The sequence below is a fragment of the Danio aesculapii genome, chromosome 4, assembly GCF_903798145.1.
Source record: "Danio aesculapii chromosome 4, fDanAes4.1, whole genome shotgun sequence".
In the NCBI taxonomy this organism is placed as follows: Eukaryota; Metazoa; Chordata; class Actinopteri; order Cypriniformes; family Danionidae; genus Danio; species Danio aesculapii.
Window position 1 is genome coordinate 7,303,837 of NC_079438.1, and position 19,163 is coordinate 7,322,999.

General features: G+C 40.0%; 1 protein-coding gene across 1 annotated transcript in view; it reads right to left on the bottom strand.

Annotated features, from left to right (window-relative positions):
* LOC130222807 (zinc finger protein 91-like) overlaps nt 1–19,163 on the bottom strand; it is a 218,630-nt gene that overhangs the window by 143,315 nt on the left and 56,152 nt on the right. The window contains exon 4 of the mRNA XM_056455370.1: nt 11,709–12,786. Within this exon, the coding sequence (XP_056311345.1) occupies nt 11,709–12,786 (1,078 nt within the window). The remainder of the gene's footprint in view (nt 1–11,708; nt 12,787–19,163) is intronic.

Consider the following 19,163-nt stretch of genomic DNA (forward strand, 5'->3'; position numbering starts at 1 on the left):
GTAATTCAGTTTGTAGTGTTTATGTTCAGTTCAGTTGAGCTCAGTTCAGTGTGGTTTAATAATCACTACTGAGAGTCCAAACACTGAAGAGCAAATCCAACGATGCGCAGCTCTACAGATTCCGAACCATGCAAGCCAGTGGCGACAGCGGAGAGGGAAAAAAAAAACTTCACTAAAGGCGGAAGTGAAGAAAAAAAACCTTGAGAGAAACCAGGCTCAGTTGGGCACGACCATTTTAATTTCTCCGCTGGCCAAACGTCTTGTGCAGAGCTGCGGTCTCAGTGGTGGAGGCTGGAAGCTGGCCTCAGCGAAGACTCGTCTCTCTCTGGAGCGTCACAGGAATCAGTCTGGTTCACCAACAACGTTAGGAGCAAGGGAAACCATGGTTTGGACAGCCACCGTAGTGCTATTAGAAGTACATGGTGTCTGCCCTGGGCAATCCTGTGCAGTGTCTCCCATATCAGAGGTATTGGAGGAAAAGCATAAAGAAGGCAGTTTGGCCAGTCGTGTGACAGCGCATCCTTTCCTAATGGCCTGGACCCTTCCGTCTGAGCAAGCCACAATGGGCAATGAGCTGTGTCTCTCGTTTGCAAATAGGTCTACCTCCGCCCTGTCAAACTCTGTCCAAATGTCTTGGACTACATCTGGATGAAGTCTCCACTCCCCTGGATCGATCTGATTCCTGGACAGAGCATCTGCAGTCTGATTGACTACCCCAGGCAGATAAACAGCCCTTTGTGATGCAAATCGAGGAAGAGACCATGTGAGAATCATGTGCCTGAGACGCAACAAACTCCTGGACCTTGTACCTCCTTGGTGATTCAAATTGAACACTGTTGATGTGTTGTCCGACCGGATTAGGACATGTCGACCCAGGGCCAGCCAAACTGCCCGCATCTCCAACACATTGATATGGTCCCTTGACTTGTCCCTTGACCATCTGCCACTGATACCTCTGTAGTTCCATACTGCCCCCAACCCATAAGGGACGCATCAGTTGTTATAACCTCGCGGCGGGAGGAAACAATCCCTTACGGTACTCCGGCTGTCAAAAAGGCTTGGGACTTCCATTTGCGAAGGGCATGCATGCAACCCTGAGCAACAAGAATTTGTCAAAAGCAATGATGAGATGGGTCTAACCGCAGAAGATTGTTCCATACCTGCAGGGGCCGCAGATGGAGCAATCCCAGGGGAATTACACAAGAGGTTGCCGTTAGCATCCTGATCAACCTCAGGAGCACGCCGTACTGTAGAGATACTCCCAAACGAAACTGGCTCAAGAGGTTCAGGATGTCTGTCGTCTGAAACTGAGATAGGGAGGCATGCATCGAGACTGAATCGATAGTCATCCCGATGAATGTGATTGACTGTACAGGGGACAAGCAGCTCTTTACTCTGTTCACTGAGAGACCCAGCCTGGTCACATGGTCCAGCAGCAGCTGCGTATTGTGCACCGATTGAGCCCTCGTTTGAGCACACACCAGCCAGTCGTCCAAATATGGCAAGATTCGTACCCCCTGGGCCCAAAGGGGAGATAGGACAGCTTTCATGCATCTTGTAAACACACGGGGGGCTAGGGCGAGACCAAATGGTAGAACTCTGAACTGTTAACTTCTGCTCTTGAAACTGAAACGCAGAAACTTTCTGTGATGCTTGGCAATCGGAACGTGAAAAGATGCATCCGCCAGATCTACAGTTGTGAACCAATCTCCCTCTGCAAAGGACCGAAGAATTTTGGTCACACGTAACATGCGAAAGGGAAGTCTTTTCAGAAATCTGTTCAACCTTATTAAATCCAATATTGGATGAAAACCTCCGTCCCACTTCGGAACCAGAAAATAAGTCGAGTAAAAACCCTCTTTCTGAACCAGAGGATGAACTGCTTCTATTGCTCCCTTTTCCAACAAGGAACATATCTCTCTGGAGAGAGCTGCAGAATGTGCTGGGTCTGTCACGACTGTTGGAATTAGACCCGAAAACTTGGGGGGCCGGCAGCGGAACTGTAGGGTATAACCCTTGCACATGGTTGTCAAAATCCACGTGTCTGACACGTCACAACTGATGGCTTGTGAAACAGCGGACTGCCGGGCCAATCATCTCAGGCCTTAAAATTCCGGCCTTTAGGAGGTGGGGTGGGGGGGTTAGGGGCAATTTAGCACGTTTTTCCAACACCTCTGATACATCTGGCCCAAAAAGATGTCCTGGGACAATAGGAAGGTCCCTCAGTGTCTTTTTACAGTCCTCTGACAATTTAGCCTGAGTGAGCCATACTTGCCTTCTAGCATTTAGTAGTGTTGCTGTAAGGGACCCCAGTTCTCGAGTCACGTGCCCCATAGCAAGCAAGGCTGTCTGTAAAAAGCGTGGAACTGAAGGGTCCACCTCAGCGCCTAGCGAATTAGAGGCAGCCAAAATTAATTGACAGACAGTATTTTCAGCCCTGGTAATGTAGGAAGCTGACTCGTAAGCCTTCTTCAGAAGGGAATCTGTACGGCCACACTGACCGCTAGGGCATCGGACATTTCCCCTCATTGCTTCATCTGGTGACACTAAAAGCGCCACAACTGTCTGTTCAACTTCAGGGACATTCCTCACACCAATAGACTTTGCCTGAGCCATAGAGGCCAGAGTGCGAGCAGTCTTGGATCATCTTTTGACCATGCCTGCCCCCTTAAGAGCATTTGAAAATTCTGCAATGATATCCTTGCATGCTGGCATAACAAATGTATCCACAGATAGAGGTCTGCGGAAAAACACATTAGATTGAACAGGATGAGCAGGGCCATCATCAAGGCCAAGACGGGCTACTGCCATCCTAAGGACTTCCAATGCATCATCATCATTGTGTGGGGCATTGTCAGAAGAATGATGAGAGCCATTCTCGGATACAACAGTCCCAGTATGTCTTACTAGTTGGTCATCAGGCCCAGGAACGTCAGCCTGACATTGCTCCTGAAAATGAGAGTCAGAAGCATATGTCGACATAACGTCGAAGAGGGGACTGTGGCCACTTAAAGAGGCAAATGGTGGTTTCTCGCTAGAGGAATGAGAATGAGCTTTCTCAGCAAAGGGCCTAGCAGCAGAGATGTCAGATACTGGATCAGCTGGTTGAAGATTTTGTAACAGGTATCCAGCCGTGTGACTACTGTTTAGGCTAGGTTTCTTACAACGAGGAGCTCCAGAAGCCACCAAAGCGCAACGATTTTTCCCCTCTTTCGGCAACGCTAGATCCGCTGGTAACACAACAGCATCCTGATTGTGGCTCAGCCCAGCCAAACGCATCTGTCTCTCTGACAGGGGCAGTAAACTACAATGCGGGCATGGATCAGTTAGCGTGTCTTTCAGGTGTTGAACGCCGAGACAGGATGGGAAGATATTGTGTCCGTCATCTGGGAGAAGCTCGTTAAGACAGAGATTGCAAGTCATCGGGAAAGCTGTGGAAATAGCATGACTAGCCATGAGAAGGCGTCGAACTGACCAACCAAATACCATGACTAGTACCGTTGGCTAACGTTAACGATATAACACGCGAAAAATCACCCTAACCGTCGATCGAAATTTGGATCTCTGGATGCACCGAGAGAAACAGAAAACAAGAAAAATGAACACTAGCAAAAATATATTGATAATCGTCCACGGTTAGGACTGCTGGACAGAGCGGAGCGTATGCCCAATAACAGCCATGAAAGAGATAAGAAAAAAAAAAACACACACACTCTGAGTATTAGTAGCGGTAGAAAAAGTAGCCTCCGGATAGCACCGTGAGGTAATTGTCACATAAACACTAAACGCAGTTTGCTGTAAAACCTCCGGATAGTACCATGAGATGATTACCTCGGACATAAAAGTGAGTGTCACTGTGTCCAATCTCCGGATAGTACCGTGAGATATATGCTTATAACTCAGATGCTTACAAAAAATACAGCGTCTCACCCCTGGATAGTACCGCGAGGCAATTGACACTTATATATTACAGCCGAATGTAAGATAATGAAGAAAAACTTACCCGCAGTTCACAATATAATAGAGTGAACAATCCTAGATCAGTAATTGCACAAAGACCAACCCTAGTCCGAAGACGTTAAAAAATCGTCACAGCTCAGGAGGACGAGAAAAACTCGCTGCTCCTACCAAAGAGCTGCACTCGACGACAAAAATAGTTCAACGACCAAAATCCAAAGGCGTGAAGCAAAAAGAGGCAGGGCGCAGAGCTGTAGTGGATTATATACCTCAGCTCAATTCGCATCACCATGTGACTTTGTTGGTATATTGTTCCTTGGCCTATCCAGCTGCCGCTGCGATTATCCACTGTGTAAACAGCGTCTCTGGCGGTCAGGAGGAATGAAACAGAACTTAAATTCATGCTAACCAACAAATGATCAAAGGAAATATATTAATGTAATTCAAATATATAAAATATGAATTGATGTTTACTTTAAACTTAAATTATATTGTTCTATTAAAATTATTTTTTAAAAGATTTTGTCAAATAGATTTTTTTAGAATCATCCACCTTAGTTTTGTGGCTAAAAAGTATAGGTTCAGGCACCGTTTTTGGCAGCGGTATCGTTTTAAAAGTATCGATTTAGCACCGGTATCGAAAAAAAAACAAACGATACCAACCCTAATTTTTCCTAATTCTTTTAAAGTTAAAAAAAATCTTTCCTTATTAAAAAAGCGACACCTCTTCCAGATTTACCATCACCATTATTAGATATAATAACCCCTTGCCACATCTTTTTCAAATCGTCCATTGCATGTTCCTTCCAGTTTGTTTCTTGTAAACCTATCACTTTCTTGTTTTTACATTTCTCTTATTTTCTCAAATGTATCTTTTCCTATTAGTGCCCTTGCATTAAAAGATACACAATTTAAAACCATTAAAAGAAATAAAAATGAAATTAAAAACCTATACATCTTTATTTAACGCTCTTAACCAACAACCCCTTCCGTTAAAAGAGACAAAGATTAAAGGCATTTAAAAATAAATCAAATATTTAAAAATCATCATTTCTCTTCATCTTCTTCCAGTCCCCGCAACACTTCATACCTATTCACATATTTAGCTCTGTTCTTTGTTCAGAATTTTTTCTTTGCTATTAACACATTTGGTTTTACCTTTAAAGTTCTTCTTCTTAAAAATCCTCTTTCCACTTTGTTCTTCTCCACATTTTCCATCCTTGTTTCTTCACCCCTTGCCATTCCTTCAGCTTGACCAGTATTATTAAATTCCTCTTTTTCCACAGTGCTTAAAAAAGTTTTAAAACTGTCCGATATTTCTATTTTGACCACTGTTCATCTCATCCTGGGATCCGTTCTTCGTACATGGATTACTCAGTTAGCTAGTTTTGGATATTGACGATTTGATTTTGGACCGTTTAGCTCTTCAAAACTCATCTGAGAGTTTGTTGTCATAGCAAAAGTTCTGTTAGCTCAAACCAGCAAGGCTCATTTCATATAAACAGAATTAGATCGGGTCAGTTCAAGCAAGTTGCTAAGGTGTAGCTATGCGGTTGCTAAGGTGTTGCTAGGCGGTTGCTAGGTGGTTGCTAAGGTGTTTCTAGGTGGTTGCTAAGTGGTTCCCAAGGCGTTGCTAGGTTGTTGCTAAGGCGTTGCTATGTGCTTGCTAAGGCATTACTAGGCTGTTGCTAAGGTGTTGCTAAGCTGTTGCTAGGTGGTTGCTAAGGCATTGCAAGGCGGTTGCTTAGGTGGTTGCTAAGTTGTTGCTATGCGCTTACTAGGGTGTTTCTAGGTGGTTGCTAGGCAGTTGCTAAGGCATTGCTAAGGTGTTGCTAGGTGGTTGCTAAGCGGTTCCTAAGGTGTTACTAGGTTGTTGGTAAGGTGTTGCGAAGCAGTTGCTAAGGCGTTGCCAGGTGGTAGCTAAGGTGATGCTAGTTGGTTGCTAAGGTGTTGCTAGGTGGTTGCTAAGTTGTTGCTAGGCGGTTACTAAGGTGTTTCTCGGTGGTTGCTGAGTGGTTCCTAAGGTGTTGCTATGTTGTTGCTAAGGCGTTGCTAGGTGGTTGCTAAGGTGTTGCTAGTTGCTTGCTAAGGTGTTGCCAGGCTTACTCAAAAGAAAATATGAGAAAAGTTTTGTTTTTTACCCAGACATTTAAAAGGTAATTGCAGATATGGAGAAATTTGCAGGGGTAGCGAAAGCATCTTGCTATATTAAAGTTATTGCAAGACAGAGAGGAGGGAGGGTTTTGAGAAGAGGGAGGAGGAAATAGAGCGGGGATATCAGAGGTACAGGGGCGGGGTACATAGCTGGTGGATCTTGGGGTTGTAGTTCTTTGTCGGAGGAGGGGATTATGAAGGGACAGGAAGTGGTTGTGTGCAGATTTGAATGGCAGACCGCGCAGGAAAGAATACGGTATCCTTTGAAAACTCTGTTGTGAAGATCAGTATCCATGGCCCCCCAGTAGAGACACTGATACCAATGAGTAACGCAAATAGCGAATTTTGCAGAAAATGGTATGTGGTACGTGTAACAATGTGTTCCCCTGTAGGGGATGGCCTCCTATGGGGAAAAACTGAACAGATGGTTCCTGTAGAACGTGCAAATGCTACATGAAATTCAGCTAATGAAATTGTGTGGGGATGGGAGCTAGCGGTTGATTTAAGTGTAACAATGAATTCGCCGCAATCCACCTGTCGTTCTGCCGAGGGAGGTGCTATGGGTGAAAGGAGTGTTGAAAGGTCGATGTCAGCACCTGATAGGATGAGGTTCTTGACGCTGTTGGAGATCGGGGGTGGTTCCAGTACTGGAGCATTATGCGTGTAAGGGACAGAGTCAGCACGTAGTAAGGGGCATACAAAAAGATTTTCAAATTAATTATTTTTAATAAAGTCCAAAAAAGTTTTCACAAAAGTTCAAAAAAGAAATAAATGAAACAATTGAAAAATCAATAAACTAAACAAATAAACAAAATTGAGTTCAAACCAAACAAACCATGTCTAAACCAAAAACAGAACTCCTCGAAATGACAAGACAGAGCCCATTTATACAAGAGGGACTAGTCCACAATAAACAAGAAGGGGGAGACAAAAACAGACAATTTACAACAAAAAACTAAGCCAAATATCTAATTACAAATATAAAAAATAGTAAAAAAATTCTAAATAAAAAGCAAAACTAAACATAAATCTGAAGAAACAAATATTGCAAATCATTAATAAACTTAAACTAAACATCAGCTCTCCCTCCAAGCCATTAAGCCAATGGTATCGGCAGGCGGAACCAAAAGACTGCAATTGGCGGCATGACGGCCCTTTAGTATGTCAGACCACACCCGGAAACTCCATTCCTCATCGGCACTGCAGCACGGTAACTTAAACTCAAAGAAAACTAAATTAACAAAACACACAGTAGAGATAACTAATTTTGTGTGCACCCAAAATAGTAATGAATGTACTGTGAACAATAAAGAAAAATATCGAGAAACAGAAACGTGTATGTGTCTTATCTAAACCAAATATGAAAGAAACGAAATGTATAAACAATAACTCAATTTAACTTAACCAATAAACAATCTTAAATGAATGTGTATAATGCGCTGTGTGTGTGTGCGAGCATGCCTCACTCTTAATGTGTGGCCACCACACTGGCCATCACAATGTGGAATGGGAAGGGGCGTGGCTGTGGTTAGGGTGAAGGGGGCAGTGCGAAAGAAATATGAGTAGGAAGAGTAGAATGTTGGGGAGTGTTAGTAATGGAGGTGGTGTGCTTGGTGAACGGATGTAGAGGAGAAAAAGGTGGAGATACTGGAAGAGGAAAAATGAGTAAGGAGAGGAAGGACTGGGCAGAAATAAGCTGGGCTGAAGAGTGAGGGAGGTAGGAAGGGAGAGAGAATTGAGGAGGGTTAAGGGTGGAAGGGATGGCTGGAAGAGTAGGGCTGGAGTTTTCACTGAAATGTGGAGCTGGAGGCCAAGTGAGGAAGTGAGGGATGATGATCTTGCGGAGGCGTATGAAGAAGCTGGAGAATGTGGGTGGCAATTTGGAGTGACAGGAGATGGAGATTGCATGCGGCGTTGGGTCCTTGCTGAAGTAGAGCGGATAGGCCTTCGGCCTCTTATTGGAGCCTCGGTATTGAGTCGGCTTCCAGGCTGAGCATGGTGTTGTTGAGCCGGGGCTGGTGTTTCTGGGAGAGCTGAGATTTCATTCCTGTCCATGTTGCTGTTGATGATGTGAGAGTAGCTTTGATGCTGCTGTTTTGTTATTTCCGCTGTTGTTGTATTGCTGCTGCTGTTGTTGTTGGTTTTTTCGTAGTCAGATGACGGTAATGGAATTGTTGATGGGTTGTAGAGAGATGTTGAATTTTAGAAGCTTGTGAAGAAGCTGGAGCAGTCCTGTCAAGAGCTTTCTTCGGAAAACGAAGATAAGGGAGTGACTTTTTGCTAAGCTTCTTATGGTGAGTTTGGATTAATCTGATTGGCTAACTAATAATTGTAGATGACAGCAATATATTGCAATTTATTTGCAATACATTGGTGTAAATGAAGAACTAGTATCAGAAACATTAGTTGTCTTGTAACATTTGATGTAAGATTGTAACAAACGTACAAGATATTTTACCACATGAAATTACCAAGCAGTCTGTTAATGACTTACACTGAGCATAATGGTACGGGGCGTGGGCCTCCCATCCATGGCAACTGCTCATTGGAAGACAGCGCCATTGGGATGGGCCAAACCAGATCACTTAAAAACCTTACGCAACAGTAAAACTTTGCTTTTCGCATTAGCTTGCTCATGGTCACTACTGCTCTCTGCCCCCTCTCGCCTTGCTCTCGGACACTGCACGCAATCGGGTCGCAAAGAATTTTCCATGCACCTCTTAAAGTTTAGAAATCGATGAAACCGCAAAAAACTTCTGCAAACCGACCCTTAGTAGAGTCTGTCACCCCGGTAACCCAGGACAACTTCCACTCACAAGCGAGTGAATCCCAAGGACGTCAATGAAGCCGAGTCACCAACCAATCAGGAACGCTGTGTTTCATCGAGGCCAGTCAGCGAAGGAAACTCATACAAATGTTGTCTCTTGCTGATCTGGTGCAAATTGATCTGAAGCAGTTAAAGATAAGCCAAATCTCTGCTTTTGTGGTTTCTCAGGTTTGATTCAAAGATTAGTAATAAGAGCTAAAATTAATTCGGGATGGTTGTCAACTCATTTTGCACAAGCACCAGAATAGAGAACCACTGCTCTGAGGTACTCAAAATAACAAACTATCATACTCAAAATAAATTGCCTTCCTTAAGTTACTTCTCTACTTCAGGAAATCCCTGTAAAAATTTCTTTACAATATTTAAAACAGTTTGATAACTTTGTCATTTAATTTCTCTTGAACAATAAGCACCCTAGGTTGCATAGGAGTACATTGCATCAGCCAGATGATAAAAAAAAGGGTTGGGGCTTCCTGAGCATTTATTTCATTATTATGCCTTCAATCTCGCGCACTGGTCCATCCCTCTTGAGACAGCTCCATCTTGATTTATAGTTGAACAAGCCATCCTACTTCCCCCCCGCCCACCTTTCCACCACCACAATGTCTATCCATCCATCTATTTATTCATTTTATTTTGTAAATGTGTTATTTTTGCGGCTGATCTCTCTGAATTTTACTGACAGAATTTTAGGTGCAGGCTAGGACTGTCTTTGCCATTTGCAGATAACATTGTTCTTTTGGCTTCATAGACATGGACCTTCAGCCTGCAGTGGGACGGTTTGCTGCTGAGTGTGACATGGCAGGGAGAGAAACAGCACCTCTAAGTCAGAAACCATGGTGCTTGACTGGAAAAAGGTGGCCATCTCCAGTTTGGAGGAGAGTCCTTACCCCAAATTGAGTTCAAGTATCTGCGTTTTTTTTACGAGTAATAGAATGTGAGATTAAAAGATGGATCAGTGCAGCGGCAGCAGTAATGCAGTTGATGTGATTGTCTGTTGTTGTGAAGGAGCTGAGGCGAAAGACAATGTTCTCAATTTACCACTCAATCTAGGTTCCTACTCTTACCTATGGTCATAACTGAAAGGACAAGATCTCGGATACAACCGGACACATTTTGCAAAGTGTTATGACCCGCTTGTTTGAGTCGCAACATAAAAGAGACATGAGCCTACGAAATAGCCTGAATGCTAATTATTTATTACAAAATGTAACTCATAGAACAATCAATCAAAGCAACCAACAAATGTCTAGGGATAATAATGAAGATAAAAAATTAGGATATGATCACAACACTTTAACTACATGATAAAAGTAATGCAAAACTATACCATAAGGTTAAAGAGTCAATGAGATGGCAGGTCTTGACATGAGGACTCCTGAGTAGCCACAGCGTCCTGGGGTAGCTAACACAACAACTTTTATAAACCTATTGAGGAGTAATGCAGGCATCCAATCAGGATTTACCACATACTCCAATCTGGAGTCTTGGGATCATCACAGTGTATTAATTTTGTAAAACTTAATACCTGTCGATCTGCCTAAATCAGAAAATATTCATCAAGTTTATATTCTACTCAAAAAAAGTAATTGTAGTAAACTAGAAAGAATCTTGAACCTAAAAATAAAGAAACTTCACTAATAAAACATGCAACACAGGACAATTGAATGGGCTTCCTTAACTTGAGGCCCTGGTATACTGCAAACTAACCATCCTGGAGCTCCACCTTCTTTGATGTGCGGTATCTTCACAGTGATTTGTTTCTCATTCAGGGATTCAGACAGAGAACATCATCTAAAACAACACTAGCTACATGAATACACTAGAGAGTGGAGTACAGATGTATCCGCACCTGTACAATAAATTTCAAATAGATTTTAGGCCGCAGACGTGCTGTTTGCCAGATGTTTATGAAACTGTTCTTCTCTCAGCCGCCATCGTGTTTACGGTAAACGCGAGGAACGCAACACATTTACAACCCCACCTACTGCAGTGTAGGAGTGTTGGAAAACAGTATACCGTCACTCAGCTTTTTCAAAAATTATTCAGACATGAAACATCCTGTGCACATGAGAAAATGTTTTGCTGCATTTATGTTATGTGTGCAACTTATTGTCCATGTGTTTCTTAAGCTGCGCCGAATGAGCGAAACTGTAGACACTGATCAGATCTTTCCAGTGGGAATCCTCTTCTGTGTTTTCAGATGTGTTCACTGATTAAACCTCTTGTAACAGTGTGAACACTTGTACGGTCTCTCCAGTGTGAATTGTCTGGTGCAGTTTCAATTTTAGTGCTGTAATAAAAGTCTACTCACACTGAAAGCACATATACTCTTTCACACTAGTGTGGATCTTCATGTGTTTAAGGTCTGAGGAGTTGCTGAAACTCATCTCACACTGAATATGCGGTCACACTAGAGTTTGAGCATGCAAAATTCTGTTGTACAGCTCTGCGAAAAGGGGCAGGATTAAACAAGATGATTAGATATTTTTAAAAAAGTGAGCGATTGGTCCATATTTTACATTTTGGTCCAGCGAGGTCATGTTTTGATCTTCGATTGGTCTCACACAGTCAAGTGATGCGATTTCGCAGGTCAAGGTATTGCAAGGTATTGAACTGCGAAACTTGATGCAAGAACTTGCGTTTCCGGTCTGACGCATTCACGTGCGTATGAATGGAAGTCTATGGGGAGAAAAGTCCAGTGTGACCACGGCTTAGGAGCAGGTGAATGATTTCTCTCCAGTGTGGCTCATCATGTGAAGATTAAGGGATGATGATTTGCTAAAACTTCTCCCACACTGAGTGCATTTGAATGGTTTCTCTCCAGTGTGGATCCTCATGTGTAGATTAAGGGATGACGAGCGGATGAAACTCTTCCCACACTGAGTGCAAGTGAATGGTTTCTCTCCAGTGTGGATCCTCATGTGGTGATTAAGGTTTGATGGTTGGTTGAAACTCTTCCCACAGTGAGTGCATGTGAATGATTTCTCTCCAGTGTGGATTCTCATGTGTTGATTAAGGGATGATAAGCAGTTAAAACTCCTACCACACTGGATGCATGTGAATGGTTTCTCTCCAGTGTGGATTCTCATGTGTTGATTAAGGTGTGATGATTGGCTGAAACTCTTCCCACACTGAGTGCATGTGAAGGGTTTCTCTCCAGTGTGGATCATCATGTGTTGATTAAGGTGTGATGATTGGCTGAAACTCTTCCCACACTGGGTGCATGTGAAGGGTTTCTCTCCAGTGTGGATCATCATGTGTAGATCAAGGGATGATGAGCGGATGAAACTCTTCCCACAATGGGTGCATGTGAATGGTTTCTCTCCAGTGTGAATCCTCATGTGTAGATTAAAGGATGATGATTGGATGAAACTCTTCCCACACAGAGTGCATGTGAATGGTTTCTCTCCAGTGTGAATCATCTTGTGTAGATTAAGGTGTGATGATTTGCTGAAACTCTTCCCACACTGAGTGCAAGTGAATGGTTTCTCTCCAGTGTGGATCCTCATGTGACTATTAAGGGATGAAGATGTGCTGAAACTCTTCCCACATTGAGTGCATGTGAATGGTTTCTCTCCAGTGTGGATCCTTATGTGACTATTAAGAGATGATGATTGGCTGAAACTCTTCCCACACTGAGTGCATGTGAATGGTTTCTCTCCAGTGTGGATTTTTTTGTGTTTGCTAAGGGCTGATATTTGGCTGAAAGTCTTTCCACACTGGGTGCATGTGAATGGTTTCTCTCCAGTGTGGATCCTCATGTGTTGATTAAGGGATGATATTTGGCTGAAAGTCTTCCCACACTGGGTGCATGTGAATGGTTTCTCTCCAGTGTGGATCCTCATGTGAATTTTAAGACTGCTTTGTCTTCTAAAACTCTTTCCACACTGAGTGCAGGTGAAACAATTCTTGTCTCTCCTTTTCAAAATACCATCAGTCTGTAATTGACTTTTTTCGTCAATTTTGTCATGATGTTCCTCCTCTTTACTCCCCTCATTCTCTTCAATTAAGTCTGAAATAAAAAAATAAAACATTAGTTTTCATTAAGTCTTAAAAACTCTCTTTAAAAGCTAAAATTTGAAAAGACACTGGAAACATTGGCTACACACTGAAATTTTGAGGCACATTAAATGTAAAATAACAATAGTTCCAGAACCCACAATAGTTGATTAATACACCAGATCAGGCTGACAATATCCGTGATAAGGTGGATTGACTGAAAGGAGACTGCTTCGATGCTGCTTTTAGTGATGTTATAACGTTCTAAAGGTAGGGCTGGGTATCGAGTTCAATACTTTTTAAGCACCGACCGAATCGTCTCGATACTATCGAGTATCGAAAAAATAATTTTCGTTCTGTACCAAATTTTGATACCCAAGGGTATAATCTTGTCAACGTCAGTGAGCTAGAAAACCCGCATCCTCAACGTGGCCGGATCAAACGCTGGTGATTGGCTGCGGCGAGGCTGTCTTGAAAATCAAGTTATGGCGGTTACGCCCACTCGCACAGAGTCAAATGTCAAATTGTCAAACAGACATACAAAATCAGTTAACTTTTAGCACTTCTTGCTTGTGTACCGTTAAAGTTACGTTTAAGGCTCCATTTACACTGCCAGTTAAATGAGACCCAATTCCGATTTTTTGCTCATATGTGACACAGATCGGATCTGTTCTATGACCGTGTAAACAGAAAAAAAACGCATGCATTCGGATATTCAGCGATCAGTTTCAGGTCTGCTTCATATGTGGAAATAAATCAGATATAAAACGGATATGTGACAATACGACCGTCATGTACACAGGCAGATCGGATTTATTGAGGCGTTCTGTTCTGATCATCATTAAACTTGTGACAATGTGGTGCTTCCCTGCGGTTTAATGGTGTAGAAGGAAGAGCGTGTGTGGAGATTCCGACGCAGTAAACAACAACAACAACAACAGAGGAAACATGGAGGAAAGTGGTCAGTCGCCACAATTTGCTTCCACCAGACCTGAGATCTCTCTCCTACCCACACATTCCTCTGAATGGCGGAGGACATCATACAGCATATTAACCATAATCGAAAGCTGCGATGACGGCCCTTTCCCACCTCCTCCGCCTCAAAATCATTTTAAAGTTGGGCGAACTTCGTGTTGTAACTTTTGCTTTTTAATCGCTATTAATACACTCACTGCGGGCTACACATAGAACAACTTTATTCTCTCCAACAACACCAGTGCGCACACAGGCAAAGGCTACATCTTCAACTACACACACACACATCAGGGCCATGCCATTACGTAAACTGAGTGGAGGTAAATCTAGACTCAACCATTCACTACTTATACTACGCTTCGCCTATTTCGCAGAGCTATAAACAAGACGGTTTCTTCCATCGTGGCTAGTGTGGCACAGATGCTAGAAACCACGTTTATGTATGGATCGTAAATTGTACAGCAAGTGTAAAGACATGAATTGGATATGGGTCACAATTAAAAGAACGTGTAAACGGACAGACAAAAAAAATCTGATATTGGCAACAAATCAGAATTCTGTATCAAGACCTGACAGTGTAAACGGAGCCTAAGTTTGTGCAGGGTAAATTTATTAATCTTTTTTTGGACCTCACGTATGCTGTGCAACGTTATGTACTGTTTCGATGGCTTAAAATACCTAGCTAAGTTGATACTAAAATACTTTAAGGTTAACAGTAAATGATGAAGTTTACGTCACATTAAACTTATCTTATTTAAATGTCCTTACCCTTGGCTGCATTAACAGTTTAATGCATTAGTTAAATTTTTATATATATATATATATATAGAGAGAGAGAGAGAGAGAGAGAGAGAGACAACAATGTAGTAAAATAATTTATAGCATTTTAAAAGTAATGTATTTATCTTTTTAAATGTTCTCTGTCATTTTAATAAAAGCAAACTAACTTTTATTTTACAACTATTATTTGTATTGCAGACTATATTTATCTCAGTGTTTGCTTGCTTAAGTGATGTTTGCCAAGTTTTGCAAGTAAACTCCACAAAAACATGTTGCTCTCCATGAACTATATGGGTGATTCTATAGTTGCAGGTACATTTAGTGACCAAAGCCATCCTTTTTTCAGCTTTAAAAAATTGTTACATTGTTACATTTTTGATTATTTGTTTTAATTATTTATTTACTTTGAATATTTATTTATTCAAAGATTAAATTACTAAAAATTATTGATGTCTGAATTAGTGAGTTATTTTCCCAGCATGTATCATTGCGCAATCAAAAATATAAATAATAATAATAATAATAATTAAGCAATATTTTTAATTTCAAATGTTTAAACTGTAAACTGTCAATACTATTACCACAATTACAAAAGGAAAACTAAATATTTCATTAAATCACACACTGGACAATTTAAAAATATTTTAATCCTGATTTCAGTGTCATGTGATCTTTGCAGTTATAGCAAGTAGAATGTTTGGCTAAAAAGTTGTAAAACTGTAAATTGTTACTGTCAATTCAGTTCCAATTTAGTAACTATGTATTAGGATGTTTCTTGCTATGATTTATTTTTATTTCTACACTGTAAAATGTTTTAAACGTTTTAAAAACTATAATAAACTAAACCTATGCACAACAATCTGTCCAGGTTGATGTCCTCAGCAGTAAATACATGGAGCATGTTTAAACAAATGTTATTGTGAGGAAAATAATTAAACCATAATGATAAATAGAGTTTGACCCTTTTGAATTAAAAGTTGAAAGTTTTATTGAGATGGATTGTTGGTGATTGTATGGGTTTTGGCCAGATTGGGTAGCAAAACATGAACAAAGGAAAATGAAGACTTGTTTAAAAAAGATTTAAGACCTACAACACAATATTTCAGTAAATTTAAGCCTTTTTAAAGCCTAAAATTTAGATTTTGGAATTTAAGACATTTTAAGACCCCACAGAAACCCTGTTTAAACACAATAGACCTGGTAAATAGTTATTATAATAATGATCTAATTCTAGATACTATCTGTGAGAACTAGTAACAACTACTAGAAACAAGTTTAATCCTATAGAGAGGTTGTAGACAAAAAGGGAATTGTGATCAACATGACATATGCAAATGGAAAGTACTAAGCCAACACTGTAAGAGCAGATATCTTCTATCAGAATACTGTAGGTCAAATATCTTCAGCTCAGGTAAACTTTTTTTAATTTATTGTTTTTATTTATTTTATATAGCGCCAGTGCTCAAGGACACTTTACAAAACAGTAGGAGAACAAGAAGCATTAATAATAAGAAGGTAGAGAAGATGAGAGAATAATAATACATAAAACGAAAGACAAAAGACATGAGAACAAGTAGAAGGAAAGAAACTCATTCCTGTCTTTCAATGAGTGCTTATGTGCATTTAGGAGAACTAGGCAGCACACTCACACTCATCACATTCTTATTATAATATATCTGAATGAGGATCAAATGACTGAGTTGATCTTTGAGAATGAAAACCAACCTGTTTGTTCCTGCAGATCTTCCTGTTTGACTGTGAATGTTTCTTCAATCTTCACATCTTCACTCTCCTCTTTAATAAACGCCATCTTTATAACAGTGTAGAGATCAGTCGCTTCAGCAGTTCAGCAGAGTTTTTCTCTGCGTTTGTTTATTTTAAACAGGACACTTTATCCTGTTGAAAAAATAAATAAAACAATGAACAGAAACAAAATAACTTCTCTTCAACACTTGCTTCAACAGTTTCTATTGAGAGTAATTAACAAAAAGAAATCAGGTAAGTCTGAGCAAGAAACAATAGCCACAAATGAGCTGATTAAAACTAGAACTCCATTTCTTATATATAGTGATGTATACTTAGAGTGGAAATGACATTATGCTCTAAGTTAAACCTTCATTAAAACACTTATTACACACATTTCTGTTACTTTATTCAAACTTTATTCAGGTTTGTTCTTAATTGTTTTGTTAGTTTTATTTATTTTATTGTCTGCTTACAGCAACGTTGTAGCACTTAATTTCCACAATAATTTCCTCTCGGGGACAAATAAAGTTTATCCTATCTTATTTAAACAATAGACCTCACTGTGAGTAAAATAGTACTTTGTTGTATAAAGGCTTAAAATAATATTGTCAACAGCGGGTACATTTAGCATTAAATGAACAACCTGAAATTTTAATCTGTCGGTTTACATCTGTGTAAAAGCTTTAAAACAAACCTTTCTCCAGTTGAATCACAGTGTGAGAGTGGCGCAGCCTTATGACGTCACACCACCACGCTAAAATAAGTCTTTTTATTTAGCTTTTTTACCCCACTTACTCTTAGTCATGACTTATTAATACATTTCTCCCTCGTTTTCCACTTTATACTTTATCTGCTTTCTGTTTTGTAAGACCATCATTATTTATGTTAATAAAAAAAACAATTTACCCCTACTAGATCTTTGCCTTCTGGTAGGTTGGTAAGAGGATGCATTTTCTTTAAACGATTGCATTTCTTTATTTTATTCATAGCTTTAACTCATTCACTTGCATTCACTGATGTTACTGCCTCTTTGTATGTTTGAATGGGGAAACATCAAATTCTCCGAAATTGCTGGCCAGGTTCCAACCTATATATGTAATAGGTTGAAACTTATTTGGTCTACAGTCCATTTGTCAGGATAAAAACAATATTTTATAACCAAATAAACAAACAAACAAAAACTAAATAGTTGTAAAGAGGCTTTTAAAATGACTGAAGAACTTAACACAAGTTTGAACAATGCATCCACACATGTTTAGATTTTATACATTATAATGTTAGCATTCAGATGTTATTTGAGTGTAAATTCAGAATGTGCAACTTACCTTTTCAGTCTTCAGTGAAGAAATGGGATGAGAAATGGCCTCAGTGGGTTTTTCTTTGTATGTTGTTGTTGGTAATAATCCCAATGTAGGAATTTACAATCGTAGTTTGTCCTCCAAAGTTGTTCTCTTATAGCTAAATAAGCCAATAAAGATTCTGTTAGGAACCCAGAATATATAAACACAACCCTGCTAAGCTACTGGATCTGGAATGTGATTGGATAAGACTCAATTGGCCCCCATTAATGCTGGTATAAAGATGCAAATGAGCAGGAGCAGTGAAGACTCAAGACACATTACTGTGGGGGATGGGAAGTTCAGCAGCTTTTCAAACCAGTTTTACAGAGAAATAATGATGTATTGGAAAATAAGTTGACTTTAGCCATCATCATTTGATTTGTTGCTGTTTTTTATATGACTATTGATGGAAGCTTATTTTTTATTTTAGCTGCTGCATTTTGTAGTTAATGTTGATACACTTATGTTGAGGTACTTTGATTTGAAATTTCACATTCATAATTTCACTTATATAATAGTTATGTAAGTCTTATCCTATGATACAGTGATATATTATCATTCGTTAAAAGAAACTATTTCTAAACTTCACATTGAGGTTTTATTTGTTAAGTTCAGTCAATACATTGAAATGAGCTAACTATTAGCAATGTTTTAGTTATTTATTTATCACTGAACTTGTTCTTTATGTGAGTTTAGAGTCTTTTATTTCTCTTAAAGCACATGCTGCTCATTACTGGTTTCTGTAAGACTGTCAACACACTCTTAACAGGTCAATTATTTCTTTCTAAAAGTGTCTATAGATTTTAACGATTAAAATGTAACTTGCTTCTGTGCCAATTTAGTTTTCTTTCCTTCGGTTTTTAGTTGAATAGAACATGTGTGAGCAGCTCAGCTCTCTCTATGCCTCTTATTCACCTTGTATGTAACAAAGATGTTTTCCCCTATAATTATTACTTGTGTTTGTGCATACAGATATGCATAGACATACACAAAAGCATATATAAGGTACCCTGTGACAAAACCTTTTCCTTTTAACTCAGTAAAGCTATCACATACTGTCACAAACTTTTTTGCTACTTTTGGCCTTTGTAGATAATTGTCAGACACACTGTAACTTCAAACTCATTTGTGTTAATTCCAGGTGCGGTGAAATGTTATGTACAAGCTGCAGAGGTAATCAGGTGTGAGTAAAGTGCCATATATCTGATCCAGTTTTCCAGCATCTTTTTTGCTTCAAATTAAAGTCTTTTACACTAAAAGCATTATGAAATTGGTCTTTTGTTGCTAATAATTGCTTTATATTATCTGAAATATAACTAATTCTATTATGTAGCTTTATCTCTTAACCAGGAGAAGGAGGGAAAATGCACTCACTCTGCATA